A 21469-nucleotide genomic window follows, 5' to 3' on the forward strand; every position below is an offset into this window, starting at 1 on the left:
TTGCCTGTCAACCTAAAGTTGTGCTTTAGATCTAAGAGGGAGGCCAGAGGGTTATATTCATAATCTCTGTAGTTTACTTAAATCGTTTTAATTTTATTTTATATTCTTTGAGGGCTTTCAAGGAAAAGAGCTGGTCTATAATATTTTACTATATGAAAATAAACAGTTCATTGCTCAGCCCAGGCAAGTTTTTTGTTTGTTTGTTTGTTTAAAGGGAGGGAGCATTCTCTTCCTTAATCCTTAGTTCCTGTGGCAACTTCTAAGAATGGAATATGAATGTGTAACACTTGTGTTGAAATTTCCTCATGACATTACATCCATCCATTAGAAAGAGAGAAGTAAAGAATAAGCACTAGGGTCTTGGAGCAGGTATTCTAAGGAGATAATGGAAAGCTGTTTTGGAGGGAATTGAGCCAGATGAAAGAAGTGTGGATTGGAAGAGAGTCGAATACGGAAAGACAAGTGGCCGACTCTTGAAATTATGAGGAATGTTATGAGGTCAGTAGGGGACAGGTTGTTGAGAAGGAGCATGGGAGTCCAAGGAGACAACGCTGAGGACCTCATCAAGCGCAGACAGAAGAACAGAGTTCCCCAAAGATAAGACATTGCATAAGTTGTAGGATGAGTAGAAAGAGAACCAAATTGTAGACTTTTAAAGGCATCAGGTGAGTTGGGAAGAAGACATTATTCCACACCATCAGATCTGAAATAGTTGTAGTCCTGCAGTGCTTTGAGAACCAGCTGTCAACCCACCAGTGCTGAAGGCAGCCGAGGCCAGGAGGTCCTTTACTCTGTTGAGACTCATGAGGCAGCTCTGCCCATTTTGAGAGAGAGAGAGAGAGAGATCTGGCAGGTGCCCTGGTCACATCATTACTGGACTACAAAGTATGTGACGTGGTCCTGCCTTTAAAATGGGATGAGAACATCAGCTTGCTCCAGATGAGACGGTTGGATTAGAGCCAGAGAGTGGGTACAGGTCACCCAACTGCTGCTGTCACTTCTGCCTGTTTCTGGGTACCAACAACCCTAAGTTATGACCTGGAAAGACATTTACAGTTCAGAACCAGGAAATCTGGATTACCTCCTCCATATGTGTCTGCTTGTGCATAAAATCGTCTCTGATCATTTTCGCTATTTTTAGTTTCCCTTTTTTAATGAGTCAATATACTTTTTTTTGCCTTATATATTTATATGCCATCCTTTATTAGTTGCCTTCAACTCTGTGAAGTGTGGTAGAACTACTAGCGAAGAACATACAGAAGATCTGAAAGTCTTAGAGAAGATGTAGAAGCTCTATGAATGTAGGGAATCCAATCCTTTTGAGTTAACAGAACAAGGAGGTCTTGAAAAGCCAATAAGGAGGTGACTCTCTTTCCTATTTAACAAAGGTAGTTTGATGGAGCTTTCAGGTCCTTTGATAATGCAACTCAAGGCTGTCTGTGGCCATTCAATAGGTGATGCTTTCAAAGTTTTCAAAGTTTTGGTTGAAGCAAACAATAGGACTTTTTTATTTTTAGAAGAAAGCAAACCATTAGTAATTCCAGTAGTCCTTACATCTATATACCACAGGCAGTAGAGATGTTCACTTTTCCATTTCATTAGAAGATTTGACCAAAAACTTCGTCCTGTTTTCTTGGTCTGCCAAACAAAATGAAACTTAAGTTGTAAGTATGGACATACAAAATGATGGAGGGAAAGACAAGGCAACAGCAGCAATCAAACAAATTTTTTTTTAAAGCAACGACATTCCAGATAATGAAGTGCTTTTAAAAATCAGTATGAATAAGAATGCAAAATATTTGTATGATACTGATTATGCAGAATTACTCTTGGGGCTGGCATATGATATAACTTCCTTATTTTGTGAAGATAAGTTTTAGCATGCTAGCTATGTATTTATCCCATATGCGAAACATATGGGAACTTAGCGAACCTCTATAGGTTGATGGGGTGTTTGTGAGTATGGCTTTCCAAACAGAATGCCATGTTATAAAATTCAACAAAAGCTTATTTTGTTGGTTTTCCTTAGCATTCAGCTAACATTTTCACCAAAAAGTATGCCTTTTATGCTTTAGAATGTTATATTAAATACAGCTTTGTTTTCTAAATGCTGAAATACAAAACATCCATTCAAGTGATAAAATCACCAGTTATCTCATCCTGGACAGCAAGAAAGAATTTGATCTTCATTAGCAAATACTGTAATGGTTATGTCACTTCCAAAATCCCAGGACAGCTAAGCTTTCAGTTTGATGTGTTTAAAGTTAGAAACCGAGATACGCCATGTTACATTAGTGAGTAAATACGTTACTAAGGGTAGTTGAATAACAGAGATTTTTCACAACCAAGATAAGGAAATGCAAAGTAGGGGAAAACGACATTTGTATATAGTATATCTAAAATGCCTTTAAAATATTCTCATGAGAAGTGTTCACTACAGCTCAAAGTCTCCTTTAGAGCCCTGAGAACAGCAACAACTGAAGGTTTTCTACAAAAGAAATAAAAAGCCACCCAGAGATTTCCCAGAGGTCTCATACTTTTAGTAGAAGCCCCGCCTTTGTATGCAGACCTAACAGATTCAGTGCTGAATTTATGCCAAGGTGAGCATCACCAAGTCTGCTGTGATGTGTCTGGTTAGTCATGTAACCCATTGGCCCAAATACCTGCCTCCCATTTTAAAATTGAAGGGAACCGTGGGGACTTCTGAAAATCTACATTAGTCTGTCAAACAGGGCAGGGAAGCAATCATCCCACTCTGCAGCATCCTCAGAAGTTGTATGTCATAAACATTCAAGAGTGAAAGAAGGCTTTGGGGTTAAAGAGAATGACGTAGTCAGTGATGTTCTGTGTTATTTCCAGCACATTCTGGTTTTACGGCTGGGAACTGGACATTCTGTTGTGTTTCATTCAAATCTGAATGATGGAGTTTGATTTGTTTTCAATCAGGGTGCATTTGATTAAAATTATGATTAAAATTTAAAAAAAATATTTTTAACAATTTTGATTGTTTAAGTTGTGATTTAAATCAATTTGAGTTTTATAAACATTGATTTTGATCCACCTTGTTTTTAATATGGTGAGCCTTCAGAAAATATGTCAAATCTCCCTATTAATGAAAATCTTGTTCAGATTGGTGGATTAATGCTAGTTGATATTTTGCTTATATATAATTGTATGTGTTCTTGTTCTATAACAAAGTGCCTGGAATTTTATGTTTATTTTATAATATACTGTATGTATATGTGTATATATATTTGTCTGGTTGAAGCTTTCATAGACAGGTAAATCAACTAAATTTTTAGCTGATTATTTGAAGACCAGCTGCGGTTGCAAAGCAAGAACACGTGCATGCTCCCAAATGTTGGTGCTGCTGTTTTGTTTAAATTTTTTTTTTAAAGGGTGGGGTCTTCTTTCCAACTGCTTTGGAGGTTTAGAAGAGTTCTCATGAAATCCTTACGGATTCAGGGCTCCTTAGTTACTCTAGTTGCCACTCACTACTGGATTTCAGCCACTATGTTTTCCTCAGGGACTTCTTCCAGTCAGGTTAGTCTTATTATAATGCAGAAAAAGTCATTAGAGAACAAAGAGATTTAGTTCAACCTCACAGGCACAGTGAAAAAATTTGAATACACAAAATTATGAATTATAGTTTAAATACCGTGAAAGGTATTTCTGCAGCTGATAAAGGTTTTCTGAGTCATCATAGTACTCTCTTTGTGACTGAATGGGCACAACAAACTGTCTCCGTCAGGTGGGAAAAATATTCCCAAATCAATTTCCTCTGGAAAACAGCCTCGTCCATTGTTATCATTTTAAGTTTGAAGATGAAATTCATTTTGACAGTTGGAGACATGTCTCATTGTCTTGCCTGTGGTCATGATCTAATAATCATGGATTATGGTACAGGTTGTCTAAAGATTCCATAATCAGAATTTTGTTCTGTACAAAGTATGTTCAAAAAGAAAGAGAGCCCTGCTCTTAGGAATGTATTGACGGTTATGTTTGTTACTCAGTACAATTAAAATAAGGAAATGAAACAAGGGTTTTCTAAAGTTCAGAAGATTAAAATAGCACTCGAAACACAATAGCCATTGTAGATTGGAACATTTTCTGTGAGTTGAGCGTTAATGGCATGGATTTTCTGTAATTTGCAGCCATACCAATCACTTCTTAAAACTAGTCTAAATAGTATAGCTCCTTAAGTATAATTTCCCACGGAAAATATATACTCTTCATATCTGTATATCTTTTCCTTGAAACTGTGCTCTGTCCCCTTTTCATTCTCTTATTCTTTCAATTAAGATGTATAGTTAGATGTTCAATTCTAATTTTTTTTCTGTCGTCCCGTCCTTTCCCCATATACAGTATTTGTTCCCCTGTTGCTTTTTCCACATTCCTGTTCCAACCTAAAACTCTTGGTTCCTATTTGTGAAGGACGGGTGATCAGAGATGGTCAGCCACCTGAGAAGGTCTCTGACAAATCTTGGTCCAAGGAGGCCTGTAAAAGGAAGACTGGATGTAGATGCGTGGCCATCTCATGGCATTGTAGGGCAAGACTGACCCAGAAAATGGGTAGAAGAATCCAAAGACTAGTTGCCCAGTGGAATTTTTAAACCGTTGGCTCTGTGCTTTGCACTTACAGGACACAGTTGAATCATCCAATTTGGAAGGGCATTTGAATAAAGATACTGTACCTAGAATCATTTCTGAGCTAGGATTGGTAACATTTGTCATTACTAACCTGTGCTTGTATGAAGAAAGATCCTGCCCAGACACTTTATGAGAACTGCTCCTCACATACTTGTGTTTTGGATCTGTTTAGTGATCACAGTTAATAAAGAGTGAAGTGATCTGAAGAATGCTTGGTCTTGTGGGAATGGAGGGTGAAATTTTAAATATAAACTTAGATTTCATACCCAACTGTGCTTCTGTTCTGCAGGTAGCTGAGTGTAGTCACAAAAGGGTCTCAAAATTAATTAAGAGGATAAGGTGTGTGAGAATTACAGTTAGTGAGATCTCATTGTCATAGCAGCTTTTACTTGATTGCAATGTAATCTGATTTAAGTAGACAAGTGAAAAATAATTTTATTAATTGTCAGTGTTCTTTTGCTGTCTTTTTGGAAACATACCCAGTTCTAGAGTTAAATGTTCTGACTGTGATACTTGTCCTTCAATTTTATTGTCAGTTTCTTTAAAATATCTATAACCAGCATGTGAAGGCAGAGCAACTAGCAATTCATATATATCTGTTTAAATGAGTAGTTGCTTGGCATCATATTTTATCTGGTTTCCATAATGACTGATATTTTAAAAAGAACTGTAACCAGTGGCTCAAATTTGATTGTTTATTTCTATCTCTGTCAGACAGGCAGGATTTTAGAATCTTATGAAAAATTTGTTTTGAGTGCAGCTATTAAAAATCTTGGGTAAAATATTTAAATATTTCCAGACTAGTCAGAAGAACAAATGTTTTTATGAACGCCCCTCAGTTTTACCTTGTAGAATAAGATGTTTCATGTTGTGCTTCTGCATTCTTGATCTGATGTTTGTAATAGAGCAGTTTTTCAGATCACTTCCAGCTCTGGTAATCCATGAATCTTGCATAATTATCTTTTCTGGTAGTCTCTCTTTCCCTCATGCTTTGGACAATAAACCCCCACAGTATGGCTTGACCTTGATGTCTTCTGTAAATAAATATAGTTCGCCTAAATAAAGCTTTTGGCAGTATTGCTGTTGACTGTCATTTCTCTCTCAGTTTTTCCTGAAGGGGCCTCAGCAATCTTCCTGTTGAATATAAAATGCAGATGTTATAGTTTGAATTTCTATTTTCACCTTTGAAATACCTTTCCTCTCAAAATGATATTAACGATGGTTGCAGTTGGACACATACTATAAAAATGTTGTTCTGCTGGAATAACTTTCCAGAAGCTGATCAAAACTAATAAGGGTATTTAATAGCTTTGGGAAGTGTTTATATCAGAAGTCAGGATGTGACGATACCCACTGGCAGAATAGAGCTAATGGCCTCCCATTCTTTTTCCACTAGAGATGTTCTTACATGGTGGCTTTGTACTACCACTTTGGCACATCTGTACAGGTGCCTGTTTCTCCCAATGGCACACATGTTTTAGCAGCTGTCTCTGGTATTGGAAGAGTTGTGAGCACAATTGACTTGGTGGCCTCAGGATAAAACCATGGTAGCAATTTTTTGTGAGCTCAGTGAATAGTTGGTGGCTATCCTGTGGATTGTTCATAGGCTTGTCCTTGCTGGCATTTATTTTTTGGCCCATCTGATTTTTGTGCTGAGGCCACTGGAGCAGGGAGTCTAAGTGGTTCACCTGGCATCGCAGGTATAGATAGCACTGATGTGATAAATGGAAATGGCTGTAGCCATAGTGAAGGACAGAGGCAAGATGTGTTTTAGATCCTGATAGTGCCAGCCGGTGTTAAAAGTTACTGTCTGTGCAACGGCTGGCTAGTTCTGTTCTAAGAGTTAGCAAAGCTCGCTCGGTGAACTCTACGTTTGTGGTACTGTATATATTTCGAAGCAGTTGTATTGTGCATGTTGTAGCTGGCATTACCATGTTGTAACTCAAAAGTATTGAATGTTACTTTCACATGGGACTTCATTTACAAGTCAGACTGATATTGAAATCTTGTGCAAGACTGATATTTGAAAATTAAAAACAAAAAAGGAAAACAGCTAAATTTGTTGAACAAATTGTTAGGAAAATAAAGGAATAATTGATATTAAAATATCTTAGGTACCTATTTGTCACCTCAGCTAAGTCAAAGAACTGCCTTGAGTGTCATGGAAAAGTATCTTCTATTGTGACAAGAAAAACTGGTGGTAAGCTTTGGCTCTCATCTCTGTACCGCCTCTGTTCCAGGAGGGCTTAAAGGAGGAGGTAAAAAGCTCTTGGTTCTGTTCTGTTTTATTTTTTTAATTAACTGCCATTTATTGGAGGTTCTTTTTTATTTGTGTATTTATTTATAAGCCCTTACAAATTCACCTATGAGAAGGAATACTATGTGTGTCAGGTGGGGTGCACCTACAAACATTAGGGTTCAGATGTTAAAACTACAGTCAGTCAAACATAGAAGCCTCCAGTCTTTTTGTCGCTGTACCAGACAATGGGAGGCATGTCTCTGTGAGCCTGAGATTCTCAGTTATTAGTTTTTTAAAAGGACATCTTTGATTCTAACCTAAATTTTTATGCAGCTTGAGAATTTCAGTGCGCTTGGCTAGGGACTTGAGGGTATAAGTACTGTAATAATGTTTAAAATTTAGCCATGTTGTATATTCCAGTACATTGCCTTAGTCTTTAAAACAGGTGTGTGAAGTAGTTTGCTACCTTTATCATCCTCTTGGCACAGCTGGATGGACAAGCTGCAACAGTGATCTGCCCAAGGTTGCCTGTTCATTTATGGCTGTATAGTGTTCTTGTTTAGTACTCTACCATTTTGATTTATCTACCGTAAGGTTGACTTACCACCTATAAGTAAGGGTCGCACCTAAGTTTGGCATATTGCTGCTTAAGCCAAATAATATTTATGGTTTGCTTACACAGGTTTAGCTTGGATTGGTATTTGGGTAACTTTCAGTCAGATGTATGTGACCTGCTCTTTCCTGGAATGAAATGTTGATTAAGGAGTTTCCATTTTAGTATTCTAGTATGTCATGTTGAAAGTTGCTGACACAGTCAAAAAATATCCAAGTTAAAAAACTGGTTGAGATTGAACTCCTCTGTATATTATTGGAGGGGCCTGAAATAGGATTTGAAGCACAAGGCTTCTAATCTCCTGAATAAGCTACATTTCTCCCCTGGTTTATTTTTGAAATAAAACATACAACTGAGAAATTCAATAGGCAAATACCCAAATTAAACAACAAATACTGTCTTAATAAACATGGTGTTGCTACATAATAATGTTGTGCAGCCATTTAATGAAAATGATTTCACTTCAGAATGGGTCCCCCCATGGCAAATCTTGTAAAATGAAACCTAATAGGAACAGAGTAAAGATCTGGCAAGTAAATGTTTATAAGATAGTGTACATGCACCACATGTAATCCTATACATTGAGTTCAATGAAACTCATTTCTTCTGTTTCTTTTCTGGCCCGTCTTTCTCCTTTGTGGGACCCATGGTATTTTCAAAATCGCGCCTTCTCAGTCGTGGCCCCTACCCTATAGAAGGGGCTCCTGGTAGAGGTTTGTCAGACCTTCTCCCTCCCATTCTTTAAGAGGATGCTAAAGACACTCTTGTTTCAAAAAGCATTCAATGGCATCCTCCCTTAATATTATTCCTACTTGTGTTTCCTGGAGTCTGCCATCATTTGAGATGTTATGTATTTACTGTATGTGTCCATTTAGCCATGTCTTCTGTTGGTCTGTTGGGGTTGTTGTTTATTGTCCAGTTGTAAACCGCTTAGAGTAGTGCTCCACTAAGTCAGCAGTATATAAATATACCAAACAAACAAACAAATAAAATTCTTTAAGTTACTATACCTATGCTGTTGAAAATATTTTCATATAGGCATCTACTACTACTACTGAAATGTTGGCTGGTACCAAAATGTGTCATGGTTTTTTTTTTATCGGTGGACACCAAGAGCACTGTCAAAATTAATCTTACATGTGGAAAAATAAAACACATTACTGGTTGTGTGTTTGTGTGTTTAAAGTAAGAGTGATTTGGGTGTAACTGCACAGAGAGAACTTTGTATTTGCATCTTTGAGATCTTTTATTTAATGGCTTGACAGCATTACTTCAAGGCATGAAACCAGTGTTGTGCTATACAAAATGTTGATTCAACCCTGGATTCTTGTTTGCCCCAGGAAGCAGCATGCGCTCTCTCTCTCTCTCTCTCTCTCTGTGTGTGTGTGTGTGTGTGTGTGTGTGTGTGAGAGAGAGAGAGAGAGAGAGAGAGAGAGAGAGAGAGAGGATGGGGTGGGAGGGATTGAGAGGTAGGCAATCTGCCTAGGGTTCAGAGTTGCAAATAGTGGATGAGAAAATAGGTAAGCATAGATAAATAGGAAACTTGAGGGGGGAAAATCTGGTTTTTTTATCTTCACATACATTTCCCCTTTCCTGTCTACATCGGGTAGGTGAGCAGAGTGGCGTTTTGTATATGTTGGTAAAGCTTTGCTTCTGTAATTGTGAAAATATAAATGTTCCTTTCCTGAGCAAATGACTAAAAGTGATGTTCATTTTTTAAAAATTGGTCTAAGCATGTAATTAGAAACAGCAAGAAGACAGGTGTTCAAAGAATATTTTAAAAGCTCCCCGTTGAAGTCCTGTGATCACCTTATTTATTTATTTATTTATTTGATTTATATCCCGCCCATCTAATAAATCTATACCACTCTGAGCGGCTTCCTCATACTGAGGATACCTTGTGACAAATATATATGTTATTTGATTATTATTATTATTATTATTATTATTTGTTGTTGTTGTTAATTTTGCCATCTTCCAAATCATGATCCAGCAGAAAGGAAGACCCTCTGTAGAGAAGTCTAGTGGTCAGAGTTAATTGACAAAATACTGTATCTCTGTCTCAGCGAGGAAGCGCAGCCTACAAGCACCTTCATGGCCTCCTGTCTGAGAACAATACAGTCTCTGGCTCTTAGCTGGATTATCTCCCTAGCAAAAAAAAAAAAAAAAAAGTCCAAGCTGGTTCTGAAATATGTGGCTTCTGTTGTGCTGGGTAGGTGAGAGTAGGGACTCAAGATCCTGGTGATGATGGAGGGTGAGGGATCTGGATTCTTGTGGTGCATCAGTTCGTGGCGGAGTAAATATGAGAGAGGAGCATATCGGTAATAATTTCTCTGTATTTGAAGTGGGAAATAATAACACTAATGTTTCTTGGAGGCTGTCTTGAAGTCTTGGCTCCAAGACTGGTCAGCAGATTTTCCTGGTCACTTCGTCCTTGTTTCAAAAAGTCCACTTCTGGGGTTGGCACTGCAAGTGCAAGAGGTATTTTGGCTTTCTGATTTTGTTAACCACCCCCTCAGCCAAACAGCCTTTTCATTCAGCAAAGTGCAGTTTGGCTTGAGAACTATAACAATTCATAACCACAACCAAGCCCTAATTGCCGAAGTAGGAATCTGGTCACATTTTGTTAAGGAGGCCACCGGCAGAGCAACCGCTGCAGATAAAGGGGAAAGCCACAGGGGAGACTCTGTGTTTCTGCTGGAAATCCAGCCCTTGGGGGCTGCTTTGCCATCCGGGCTTCCCTACGTGGCTGCATGTTCCATGTATACAAATTAAGGTTGCTCAGCTGGTTATTTTTTTACTATAATAAAATAGGCAGATATTTAAATTGGTTTTAGAAGTTCCTAGAGAAGCAAGAGCAATCAATACATTAAAATGTTTTGCAATAAAAACTAATCGATTAATACCACTTTCATTTTACTTTTATAAAATTTAACACACACACCCAAACACTTCCAACCCACCCGTTCTGTTTTCTTCCTTTGCCTTTCTTATGCCTTCAGGAAAGAATGGATGCCCGAGTGCCTTATACTGGGTTGCTTGCTTCTAATTTCTGTTAATCAAGCATGACAGACTAGCTGGAAGGCTGCTGTTGGTTTTGCTCTCTTGCCTCTGGTCTTTTCTTCCCCCTCTGGCTCATGCGTTGCTTCATTTTCCCTGTTAATGTTTGCATTGGGAATGGAGAGGCAGAAAGGTTGCTATGTCTGTGGGTCAGAATACAGCAGCATGTGTGGAGTGGGGCAGTGGGGCCAGAGACTGACTGCTCCGTACAGAAAAAGAGGCTTGCTCTTACTGGAAAGCACTGATGAGTCAGGAATGCCCCGGAGCTTCCCCCAGAGCCTAAGGCCATTTGCCTGAGCCACTCAGCGATCCTCTGGGAGAGGCAGGGAGACGGCGGCAAGGGCGCAAATTGCACTTCAGAAACATGAAGGTAGTGTTAGTTCTGTTGCTTTGCTTCAGAAACATAGGAAGCACAAACAATGCATGGGAGTCTCTCAAGCATGTTTCTTGCGGAAAAAATGGGTTGTTGGTTTCAATGGGAGCTCCAAGGGACCTGGCTCCCTTCAAACATCCCAGGGATCCTTTGATCTGTGCACACCGACCTTGCTGTATCATGGTTGCCACTTGTAGAAGAAATTCCATGGGCAGCAGATCCTTTGTCGGCACAGCTTGGTAGACTTTAGCTTCATCACCAGCTAATGGGCCAACTGGAAGCCAAACAGTTCAACAGGGAAGCATTTAAAATACAGTGGCTGTATGAAAATGGTCCCTCTCCTCACACTAGGTATGAAGGCAGACTTTGGACATGGAGACCAGTGTAACCACAGCACTGGTATGCCTGCCTGCTCAGGAGCTGAGTAGCGCTCTGGACTCAAATGGATGTGAGAACTGCGCCTGTGGACCAGCACCTCCTCCCCTTCCCTCTGTCCGTTATTTATTTATGAATGTGACAGAACAACTGCGACATCACCACGTGTAGGCGGAGATGGTTTTTCTACTTGCCTGTATAATGATGATGCTTTACTCTCATGTGGATTGCAATTCCTGACTTTGTTTCAACTACCTCGACATCACTTGAGATGGAAGCAGTTGCAGAAGTAATATTTTGTGTGGTGTGTTAGCAACTTTTTCCTTTTCTTAGAAGGCATAGGATTTTGAGCCTGTGAATTCCCCTTGCGTAAGGGGATGCTGCCATTAAAAAATTCTGTTTGTTGCTGTCTCCATCTGCTTGCAGGGAACAACTGCACCCAAGCGTCTGGAATGATATAGAAGAACTCCATGAAACAGAATAAGCAAGTAAGATTATCCCCCATTTAATGCAGAGGCGATGGAACTAGAAAACTGTAGCATGGCATCTTAGCAGACTTCCTGGGGGAAAAGTGGAAGTTATGTTTAAGATCAGATGCTGTGACATATTTTTAAAATTAGTTTTGCTAGTTCTCTACAGGAAAATAGTGCTTGGGATTCAAATAAAATCAAAGACTAAAATGAAGAACACGTGCAGGCTACAAAATGAGATTTATGTCACTCATTGCCACGACCTGTGCACAGGCTCATGCCAAGTGGCTTTTGACATTGGATGGGGTTTCAAATGCAGCTTGTGATGGTACGTGGGGACCACCACTTTAAAAAGAGTGATTAAAGCCCCTTGCATGAATCTCAGCAGCTCTTTGGTTCCTGGCCAAAGTAAGCTCTCCATTCTGTGCATCCACTTTAGATCTAGCAGACAGCAAACATGGCTAATGAGGAGTTGATGTTTTACTGTTAGATATTTCTGATAATTATACCAGCCGTCCTGGAAACCGTCTATGAGGTACATAAATTTCATCTCACAAACCATTTGTTATGTGGTCCTTTTTCCTTGGCAACAACTTAGTGGGTATATGATTTAGAAGAGTTTGCCTTCTAGAATATGTGCTCATTTTGCTTAGCTGTCTTTCAAGTATTAAGATAGACTTTATGTTGGATACGCTTAAAAGCTTCCTTCTGCTAGGACTGTATGAGGTGTGTGTGAATATTTCTTGCTTATCTGCTTAAAACAGTGTTGACAGTGCAGTCCTGTGCATATCTACCAAGAAGCAGGATCTCATTGAGTTAAATGGGATTTATATCCAGGTAAAAGTATATAGGATTTGTAGCCTTGTTGAAATGATGCCTTTCCCTCACTTGAGTTATTGGTCACCTTAGATGTAAAAAGAGCCCTGGGACTGAATCAGGCCAAATCCCCAAGTATTGTGGCATCCTATTTGTGCAACAGCCATTCTGTTGCCCATTTGGTGCCTACAAGCACAACGCAAGCAGAACAGCGCCCTTCCTTTGACATTTCCTTGCAACTTGATATAGAAGCATGAAGAACAGATATTGGCAGTTAAATTTCTAGTTTTCTTTTCTGGTTATTCCCAACTGCTTGCTTTGCTTTGCTTTGCTTTGCTTTGCTTTGCTTTGCTTTGCTTTGCTTTGCTTTGCTTTGCTTTGCTTTGCTTTGCTTTGCCTTCCTTCCTTCCTTCCTTCCTTCCTTCCTTCCTTCCTTCCTTCCTTCCTTCCTTCCTTCCTTCCTTCCTTCCTTCCTTCCTTCCTTCCTTCCTTCCTTCCTTCCTTCCATCCATCCATCCATCCATCCATCCATCCATCCATCCATCCATCCATCCATCCATCCATCCATCCATCCATCCATCCATCCATCCATCCATCCATCCATCCATCCATCCATCCATCCATTCATTTTTGTTGATATGTCTGCCATGACCCCAAGGTCTCATAGTCAATTGCAGTGAGCTCAGATCCCATGTGAAGTTGTGAATTCTTGTCCCTGAAGGCATCCGTGTGCAGTTGCTTATGCTGAAGCTTATTTGCCATTTTAATGCCCATGATGGAGTTTCTTGCTACAAGTTTTGTTCTCACAATGCTGAAGTTGTAGCAAAAATTGAAGATGCTATAAAGTTTGCCGCTCTTGCGGTCAAATTTTACTTTAGTTTTTCCTATGGAATAATGTAAAAGGAAAGTATTTCGCATATTACCTTGTCTTAAGACAATCTTGACTTTCTATACCCTGTTGACACGCATGTTGCTCCTATAGCTATTGTCGCCACAGACTGATACAGCAATGTGCATTTTTCTTGGAAGTAAATTGTGGGACATTCAGTGGGATTGACCCCTAAGTAGCTTTGCGTGGGGTTGTATTCTAGATAGAGGTGATTTGACTTGTGGCTACAAGTTGTTTTAGCATCCCAGGTGCTGAGTCCTATCAGTTTCAAGTCCACACCATCATTAGCTTGGCAGTCTTTCAGATATTTGAAAACATTATCATATCTTTAATCCTCTGGTCTCCAGGGTAGACATATTTTCAACCGTTCCTTACAGAATGTGGTTTCCAGACTGCTTAGCATCCTGGTCTTTCTTCTCAGGACCCATTCAGATGTGTTAGTGTCCTTAAAATTAGAGTGGCCTAAGAAATGTACTTTTGATTGGTAATCAAAGGAATTGCCCAACAGTAGATCTTGTTTTTTTCTCCCCTCCTCTCCTAGTGCAGCCATATTTTTTAAAAAGAATTCTTTGCAATATTGGCTGTTACCTTGCTGCAGCTTTTCCTAATTTACTTTTCTCCAAGTGATGGCCAGTATTGAGGCATTATGGGAGCTATAGACCAAGGCATCTGGAGGGCGTTAGCTGTGGGAAAATGCCTTGGTTTGAGTGTTTTAATTTCTTGCACACTGCTTATGTCCCTTTTGGCAGTCAATAAAGTACTGTATAATTGTGTTGCTGGACACACTTAATGGCTAGGTTGCTGGTAATAATGCTTTGTTGTTATGTGCTGTCAAATTCCTCTAACCTATGGTGAATCTATGACTGAGTGACCTCCAGAATGCCCCGTCATTAACAGCCCTGCTCAGCTCAGCTAGTAATGTAGATGATTCACATTTACTAGACTAACAAAATCCTTGACATCAGAGAGAGAGAGAGAGAGAGAGAGATTTTGCACCTGGTGATGCTGTTGAACACTTTCTGAGCACACCTCCACTGCTGAATATGGCAGGCTTGTAAGCCTCGCTTCCACGCAAGACAAGGATTATAACCCCTGGACGTTCTCTGAACTGGAACATTCTTTTTGGCACTAAGGAGGAATTTTAAGCCCTGCCTCGCATCTCATCCCCACCATTATCTTTCTTTCTGCACTCGATGCAGGAAGGAAATGAAAGGATGATTCTCTCTGATGGCTGGCAGGAAGCTTTGGCCTTAAGCCAGGCATTAGGAGTGCTGGGGGTTCTCTTAGTAGCACAGGGGAGGGAGACTACAGTTCCCAGTTCTACTGCAGTTTGATGTCAAGACATAGCACAGAGGAGATGGGTTGAGACATCTCTGCATTCTCACATTGCTTCTGGAAAATATGAGACATAGGGAGAGTTAGATAGGATAGGAGGTCGGGGAGCAGGGAGGGTCATTGAATTGTTACAAGGGTGTGGGGAAAGGGTTGGACACTAGGGCACCATGAATGGTACGGGATTAACAAACTGAGAGCTGCTTTGCAAAAAAATCACCTGTTTTTCTGAGCCTGGTTTATGGGAGGGGTTTGCCCAACACCATATGAAACCCCTCTGGCTCCCCTTTGTCTTGTGGCTATTGGCACATCATATTAATAGACTAAGCAGCTTTGAATCCTATTGCAAACAACTTGCTGGACAATCTGACTCTGAATTCTCCAATTTGAAGGCTGTTACAGGCTTAAATGTACATTGTTAGCAAATATTTTGTCCACTTTTTTATTTTTTGAAAGAACACTTTCATGTATGGCTGTGTTAAGTGATTCTTTTGGCTTTTAATAGGCAGATTTTAGTGATGTAAAATAAAATCTACGGAATGTTTTTAGGAGTGTTGTCATTAAAGAAATGCCTAACATGAAAAGTTATGAAACAAGAACAATGCACAAATTGTAAAATTTAAGAATAGGAATTCTACACACCTCTGTTTTGCATTACAGATGAAATTAGGCAGGTGGTTTTGAAACTCCCCAAATAGAAATGAAGCATTCAGGATTTCTAGAGACTTGCTTTTCTCTTGAGTAGCTAGCAAAGCTAATTCACATTTTTATGGACAGTGATGGTGATGGGGTGTGGAATCAGAAGCTTCAAACCTTTGGCCATGGAAAGCTAGTTCTCAAAAAAAAAAAAAAAAAAAAACACTGTATTCTCCTTCTGTCAGTTCTAGCCTGAATTCAGCCTACTTAAAACAATATTAATTTCTACAGAAGCATAATGAATGATTGATGCATGGCCCTTTGGAACATTGTATTCCACTTGCCACTTTTTAATAAATGTACTGTAATGGTTGTAGAAATTATCTTGCAATTTCCCAAAGTAATGTGTAACAGATAAGAACTGGGGCGATTGTTATGTTCCAATCTCCTGTTCCTGAATTTCTTAGGCTTTCCGTATGTACCTGTGGCCACCAGCAGCGGCAGCTCTTAGAAGGGTGCTGGGACCCTGGGCAGTCGTAGCCTCTCCTCTCCTGTTCCATGCTCCCTCCTTCTGACCTCAGGCATTTTAGGAACAATGCAAACAGAAGAGGTAACTTTTGGCTGATAGAAGCAGCTTTTGTTCTTTGCCTTTTGAGGAGCTTGTGACCTACGGAAGCCTCACTCAGCCCAGCAGCTATGATGGACCCAGTCTAACTCAATGCTAAGTCCCTTCTTCTTGGGGACCCAGATTAGGCAGGTTGTTTCATGCTGCATCCTTTGAAAGGGCTAACCGGAATAAGTCCTCACAAAAAGTCTGCACCTACTTGTAGATTGTTTTAGACCTTTGATCGCTTTATGAATCATTGTTTTCCTCCCCTGGTTACTGGGCAAGTAAGCATGTTTTTGTTTTGTGCTCGCTGTTGTGAGCAGTGTGTTCATTTCGCCCTTGTCTGTGGAAGAAAAGAGTCAGATATGCCAAGAGATTACTTCTGTCTTGGTCGGTGCCAGCCACCACACTTCTTCAGCTCCTGGATCAAATACAATAAAATCACGACATCACTGTCAGCTGCAAAATGTGGCCAAGTTTGAGAGATGTTCAGTTCTGGAAAGTGGCTTGAGAGGTCTCAACCTTAAGCTGTGTAGCTGATTTACACACACACACTGTGAATTCACAGTGCTTTTGACTATATTCTGTTATAATTGCCAGTTGAGCAATTATAATGGGATCTCTTGTCTTCTAAGTAAGTGATGTCTCAGGTGGTACAAAGACGACTTCTGGGGACTGTGTCACGTGTCTCTCTTTATTTGTCTTGTTGCCTTTTAGACATCTCATGGGAGCAATAACATGGATATTCTGTACTTCGTTTAGGTTCCTACTAACCCTTCTACATCTGGACAAGGACAGAGAGAAATTAAATATAACGGTTTATAGTTTATTGTTGAAATCAGGGTCTTTGTGAGAAGATGAGAAGTCTAGCTACTGTATACTAATTTTTTGAAATAATTATAGATACAAGTGTCACAAAATTACTGTCTGGCTAACTTTTGTTCCAGGTTAAATAGGTGAGAACTGCTGTCCTAGGCAGAGGGTTGGGGACAGATTGAACAAAAAGCTTCAAATATCTTATTTGGTTGCAAATACTGTACCATAGTACCAGTGTGTGTGTGTGTGTCTGTGTGTGAGTTAAGACATATGAAAATTTTTATGAATGTGCCCTTTAAAAGTGCTCTTTGGAATAACTTTTAAAAGTAATTAAGAGGGTGAGCATTGACTCATTGCGTGTGTGTGCTTGCGCGCGCACACACCATCATTCCATTACTATTCGAGGTATTCCTTCTGAACTGTTAGCTCCATTACCATTCATTAATGAGAACAGTTATTTGTTTCAGATAGCTATGGTATTTTAAATAATTATTTCCAGTTGTCAGAAATAGATATCTAAAATGGGATGGAGAAGATCATTCTTTTTGCTAAAGCATTTGGGTCTTTTTAGGAAAGGGCTGAAAGTATTTTAGCCCCTTCCCGGCCCCCTCAAATCCATAAAATGGAGACATGAGCATTAAGAAGTTTATTGCTCCTTTGGTGTCACCAGTGGCATTGCTTTGATAGTAGGGTCAGGGAAGGAAAGAGTATACTTCACATTCTGCCTAATTATTGGTAATCTGTGGTTGTTCTGTACTTAATGCATGGGTTTACAAAAATTAGAGAAGTTAATGGACAAGCTAGCCGGATAGCTCGGTGGTTTAGATAGCTGGCTTTAGAGACAGAGGTTTGGAGTTCAGCTTCCCACTGTGTTGTTCCCAGGGGCCGAGCCAGCCTGGGTGGCCCTGGGTGAGCTGCACAGTCCCAGGATGCCCTCAGAAGAAGGGAAGGGTAAACCACGACCGAGGAAACCCTGAATTGACTTGATGGCATTCCATTACTATTAGTGGGCGAGGGAGTCTGTTCCAACCCTCCGCGTGGTAGCCGACAGGAACTTATGTCTGAGGAATGGGACGTCATCCAGGGAAGCTTACATTAAAATAGAGCAGTTCGTCTTTCAGGTGCCACAACCTTTTTGTCTCATCCGGTTTGTTCTTTGTCGGTTATCTTACGCAGTCTTTGTTCCTCTGGCGTTTTGAGTTGGAGGGTGAAGAGTATAAGAAAATAAAATTCAGTGGAGAAGATAAGCAGAGAAGGGTTTCGGTGCTTTAAGCTCTGCTACAGCCTCTCTCTGTTACACAAAAGTCTCAAAGAAATCTGCTAGCTGTTAGCTAAAAGGATTGCCTTATTTCACACACAAAAGGGAGATGAAGCAAAGGGATGATTCTGACTTTCTGGTTAGGTGTAAGTGACGCCCTGGTCTAGAACTGGGTACAGTATCATTTTAAAATAATGGTGAATTATTTGCAAATGGCAAGAGACTTCAATAGCAAAGCTTGCGGACAGCCTCAGGTTATTCAGAGCAGGTGCAGCTCTAGGCAGATCTCCCCAAACTAAATAAATGGGCAAGAACACAAGAGATGAGATTGCATGTATTAAAGGAAGGCACATTGGAAGGAAAATAACTTGACTGGGGGGCGGGGAGGGGAGGGAAGGGGAGGGGAAAGGAGAGCTTGTTTCTACTAGACTGTGACTAGCTGATGGGGTGACCTTATAAAGCAGAGCACGTTTTATTGAGCAAAGCTATCACATCATTAGGAGTAGTTTGGCAAAGCAGAGAACCTGGTTAATCTAGTGTGTCCATATTTACAGGATTGTACATGGCTGTGGTTCTCCCAGGTCAAAATGTATGGAAAGTAGTGAATATACAGAGGTACAGCTCAAATGGCCTTACATCCTATCTTTGTATGGTGAGGGCACCGCAGGCATTATGAAATGTTAAAAATCGCAAGTGGCTAGGAAAAGATGGTTCATTCTTTCTCTCCTAAAAAGCAAGAGCTTAGAAGTGTTCATTAAAACATTAGGAAGCAGATAGATGGAACCAATAATTTGTCAGATATAATTGAGAGATAAAAGAATTCCTACAGGCTGTTGTGATAATCACTGACTAAAATGGTTTTTAGGGAGTAAATAAATAAATGTTTATGGGGAAACTAAAAATCTCTGCCAGATCCAGTGGGCAGTATTGCCACCTGGTTAAAAAGGCACCGTACCAGCTAGGAAACAACGCAGTTGAGTAAGCCCTGGAGGTCTGGTATCTTTCTTATTGCTTTTTAGAAGATACAAGGCTGGGGTACATGGGGTGGAGGGTGCCTCCTTTTGGAGCCATTTTGGAGGCTTCCGGCTTTTCCTCAATGTTGGCATTTAATTGCATAGCCTGTACTCTTTCTTTCTACTGTTAGGTATGGAAGAACGAACAGGTGCTGTACCTTGGGGAACAAGTGGTCAGTCAAGTCCCTCATATGAATCTACACGGGTAAGAGTGTAGTTTGGTACTTTTTGATTGAAGAGAAACATGGGCATGACCAGCAAGATATTTCCTTTACAGTTGAATATTTGTTGAATATGCATGCAGTAGGCGGCTTGTGGTATATGGGAGGTTTGAATTGGAACCATAGCACTGGGAAGAGAGGGTTGGTCCTTTTCTCTCCATGCACCTTTCCCAGTTGCAATTGTTTCATGAACTTTTTGCCTCCTCTCCCACCACCCCACCGCCCGTGACAGTTTTTCAAAATTTGGAGAATCTTGTTCATGGATCTCCTACTTCACATCCTATTATGCGTTTAGTAGTAAAACTGTGAGACAGTCATTTTGTATTGCTGTAAGTATAATGCAGCAGTAGTTTAATATGCATATTCAAATGTTAAATTTTGGTGTTGAAGTAATCCTGTGAAGTGCACACTCTGTATGTCTTCAGTACTGGCACCTATCAGGGAGAGCTCTGTCTTTCTGTGGAACACAGAAGCCACAAGTGCAAGGAGCTCCATCCTAGATTTCGAAAAAGAAGCCCAGCGGCCCGGGGGAACCTCACGGCCGGCACCAAAACCTCCCATCTAGATTGTTGCTGGCAACATGCAGCATGGCTCCACCCCTTAGTGCCAGGAATGTATTGTCCATGTGTTTGCTCCCTCCCTCTGTATTCTTGGGGGGTGGGATGGGGAGTGGACTGTGAACACACTGTGCTGCTCTTGTCCAGACGCTAAATTTGTGTTCTGCTCCAATCATGTTACCACATACTGTATAATGCACTAGCCTTCACAAAATGGCATGTTCTCTATGAAGAGCACAGTCCCCTTGATCTGAGAAGGTTTTTAGAGGTAGAAGAGGCATGTTATGCTCTCTGCCTGCTGCCTGAATTTGCAACCAAGCCTTGAGGCACACTTGACTTTCAAGGGGAGGATAGCAGGATCTTGAGAACCGTGACTGTAGATGGAAGGCAGCTTGACGGAAAGCTGTAGTGGCTCCTTGTGTGGTTGATTCTCAAGAACCGGTTTTTCTCCGACTGTTATGTTACACCTCTTGTCTAGCCCCTCCTGACCACAACCTTTTCTCAGCACATACTGCAGTGTCAGCTTCTTGTAGAGGAGCTGGAGTATGTGTCATCGAAATGGGCAACCACGGTAGCTGTGGGAGATGCCAACTCAGGAACCCTCCCTTTGCAGGCTTCTCTCTGTAGGCCAGCGGAACACTTCTCATTAGCCACTGTCGTCTTGCTAATTAATAACTATTGTGAGCTTGTCATTACTTCTGTGGATCATGCTTGTGGGTTCTGGACCTGAGCCGAGACTTCGCTGGTACCTTTCTAGAACTGGCCAGTCCGATGAGAACGGCACTCCACATTTCCAACACAAGTGCCAAATTTTTTGCTGCCTCTGGACTTTGGGCCTTGAAGGCCCCACTCCAAAAAAGTTATAATAAGATATTTCTGTCAGGTGGGGTCACTCTCTCTCTCTGCCTTTTTATCTGGGTTTAGGCTACTGAGTTGATACATGTAAAAACTGTCAGTTTTTTAAAATATTAAACAACCACAAGGCTATTGGTCTTTGCACTTGCATTTACGAAAAGGTGCTTGAGGCAGATCTCTCTCTCTCTCTGTTCCAAGAGCTTAGTGAACATGACCTTTTGTGGCACAGAAGACTATGGGACAATCCAAGAGTCCTCTGCTGGCTCTTTTGCCCATTCCCTTGGCTCCAACCACACCTTCAGACCCTGTTGTGCCCTATCTCTCCCGTTGGTGCCATCAGTCTTGACACTGGCACAGCGCCTGCTCCCAGGGCTCACAGCCCCGTCTGCAGTCTCTTTGGTCTCAACAACATTGGTAATCAAGGCCTTGGACTAAACATTGCTCCCGAGAACATGCAGCGTGACTCCACCCCTTAGTTCCAGGAAGGTATTGTCCATTTCTTTGCTCGCTCCCTCTGCATTCTTGGGAAGATGGCTCAAACAGAAGTTAATAGAAATCTAAGCAGCAAACCCTTCCAGAGCTGAAGAAGAAGAGAAAGAAGTTGACTCACAGACTCGTCTCTTCTCAGCCTCTGGCAACTGAGATCTTGGATTTGATTTCCTGGTCTCTAAGACTCTACTGCCTTTATC

The 21469-nt window shown here is 40.7% G+C and overlaps 1 protein-coding gene across 3 annotated transcripts in view; it reads left to right on the forward strand.

Annotated features, from left to right (window-relative positions):
- TCF12 (transcription factor 12) overlaps nt 1–21469 on the forward strand; it is a 118489-nt gene that overhangs the window by 9343 nt on the left and 87677 nt on the right. For all 3 annotated transcript variants that reach the window (XM_072982111.2, XM_072982108.2, XM_072982110.2), the window contains exon 4: nt 19279–19352. In XM_072982111.2, coding sequence (XP_072838212.2) covers nt 19279–19352 — 74 coding nt within the window. The remainder of the gene's footprint in view (nt 1–19278; nt 19353–21469) is intronic.

The sequence above is a fragment of the Pogona vitticeps genome, chromosome 12 (genome assembly GCF_051106095.1).
Source record: "Pogona vitticeps strain Pit_001003342236 chromosome 12, PviZW2.1, whole genome shotgun sequence".
NCBI classification, from domain to species: Eukaryota; Metazoa; Chordata; class Lepidosauria; order Squamata; family Agamidae; genus Pogona; species Pogona vitticeps.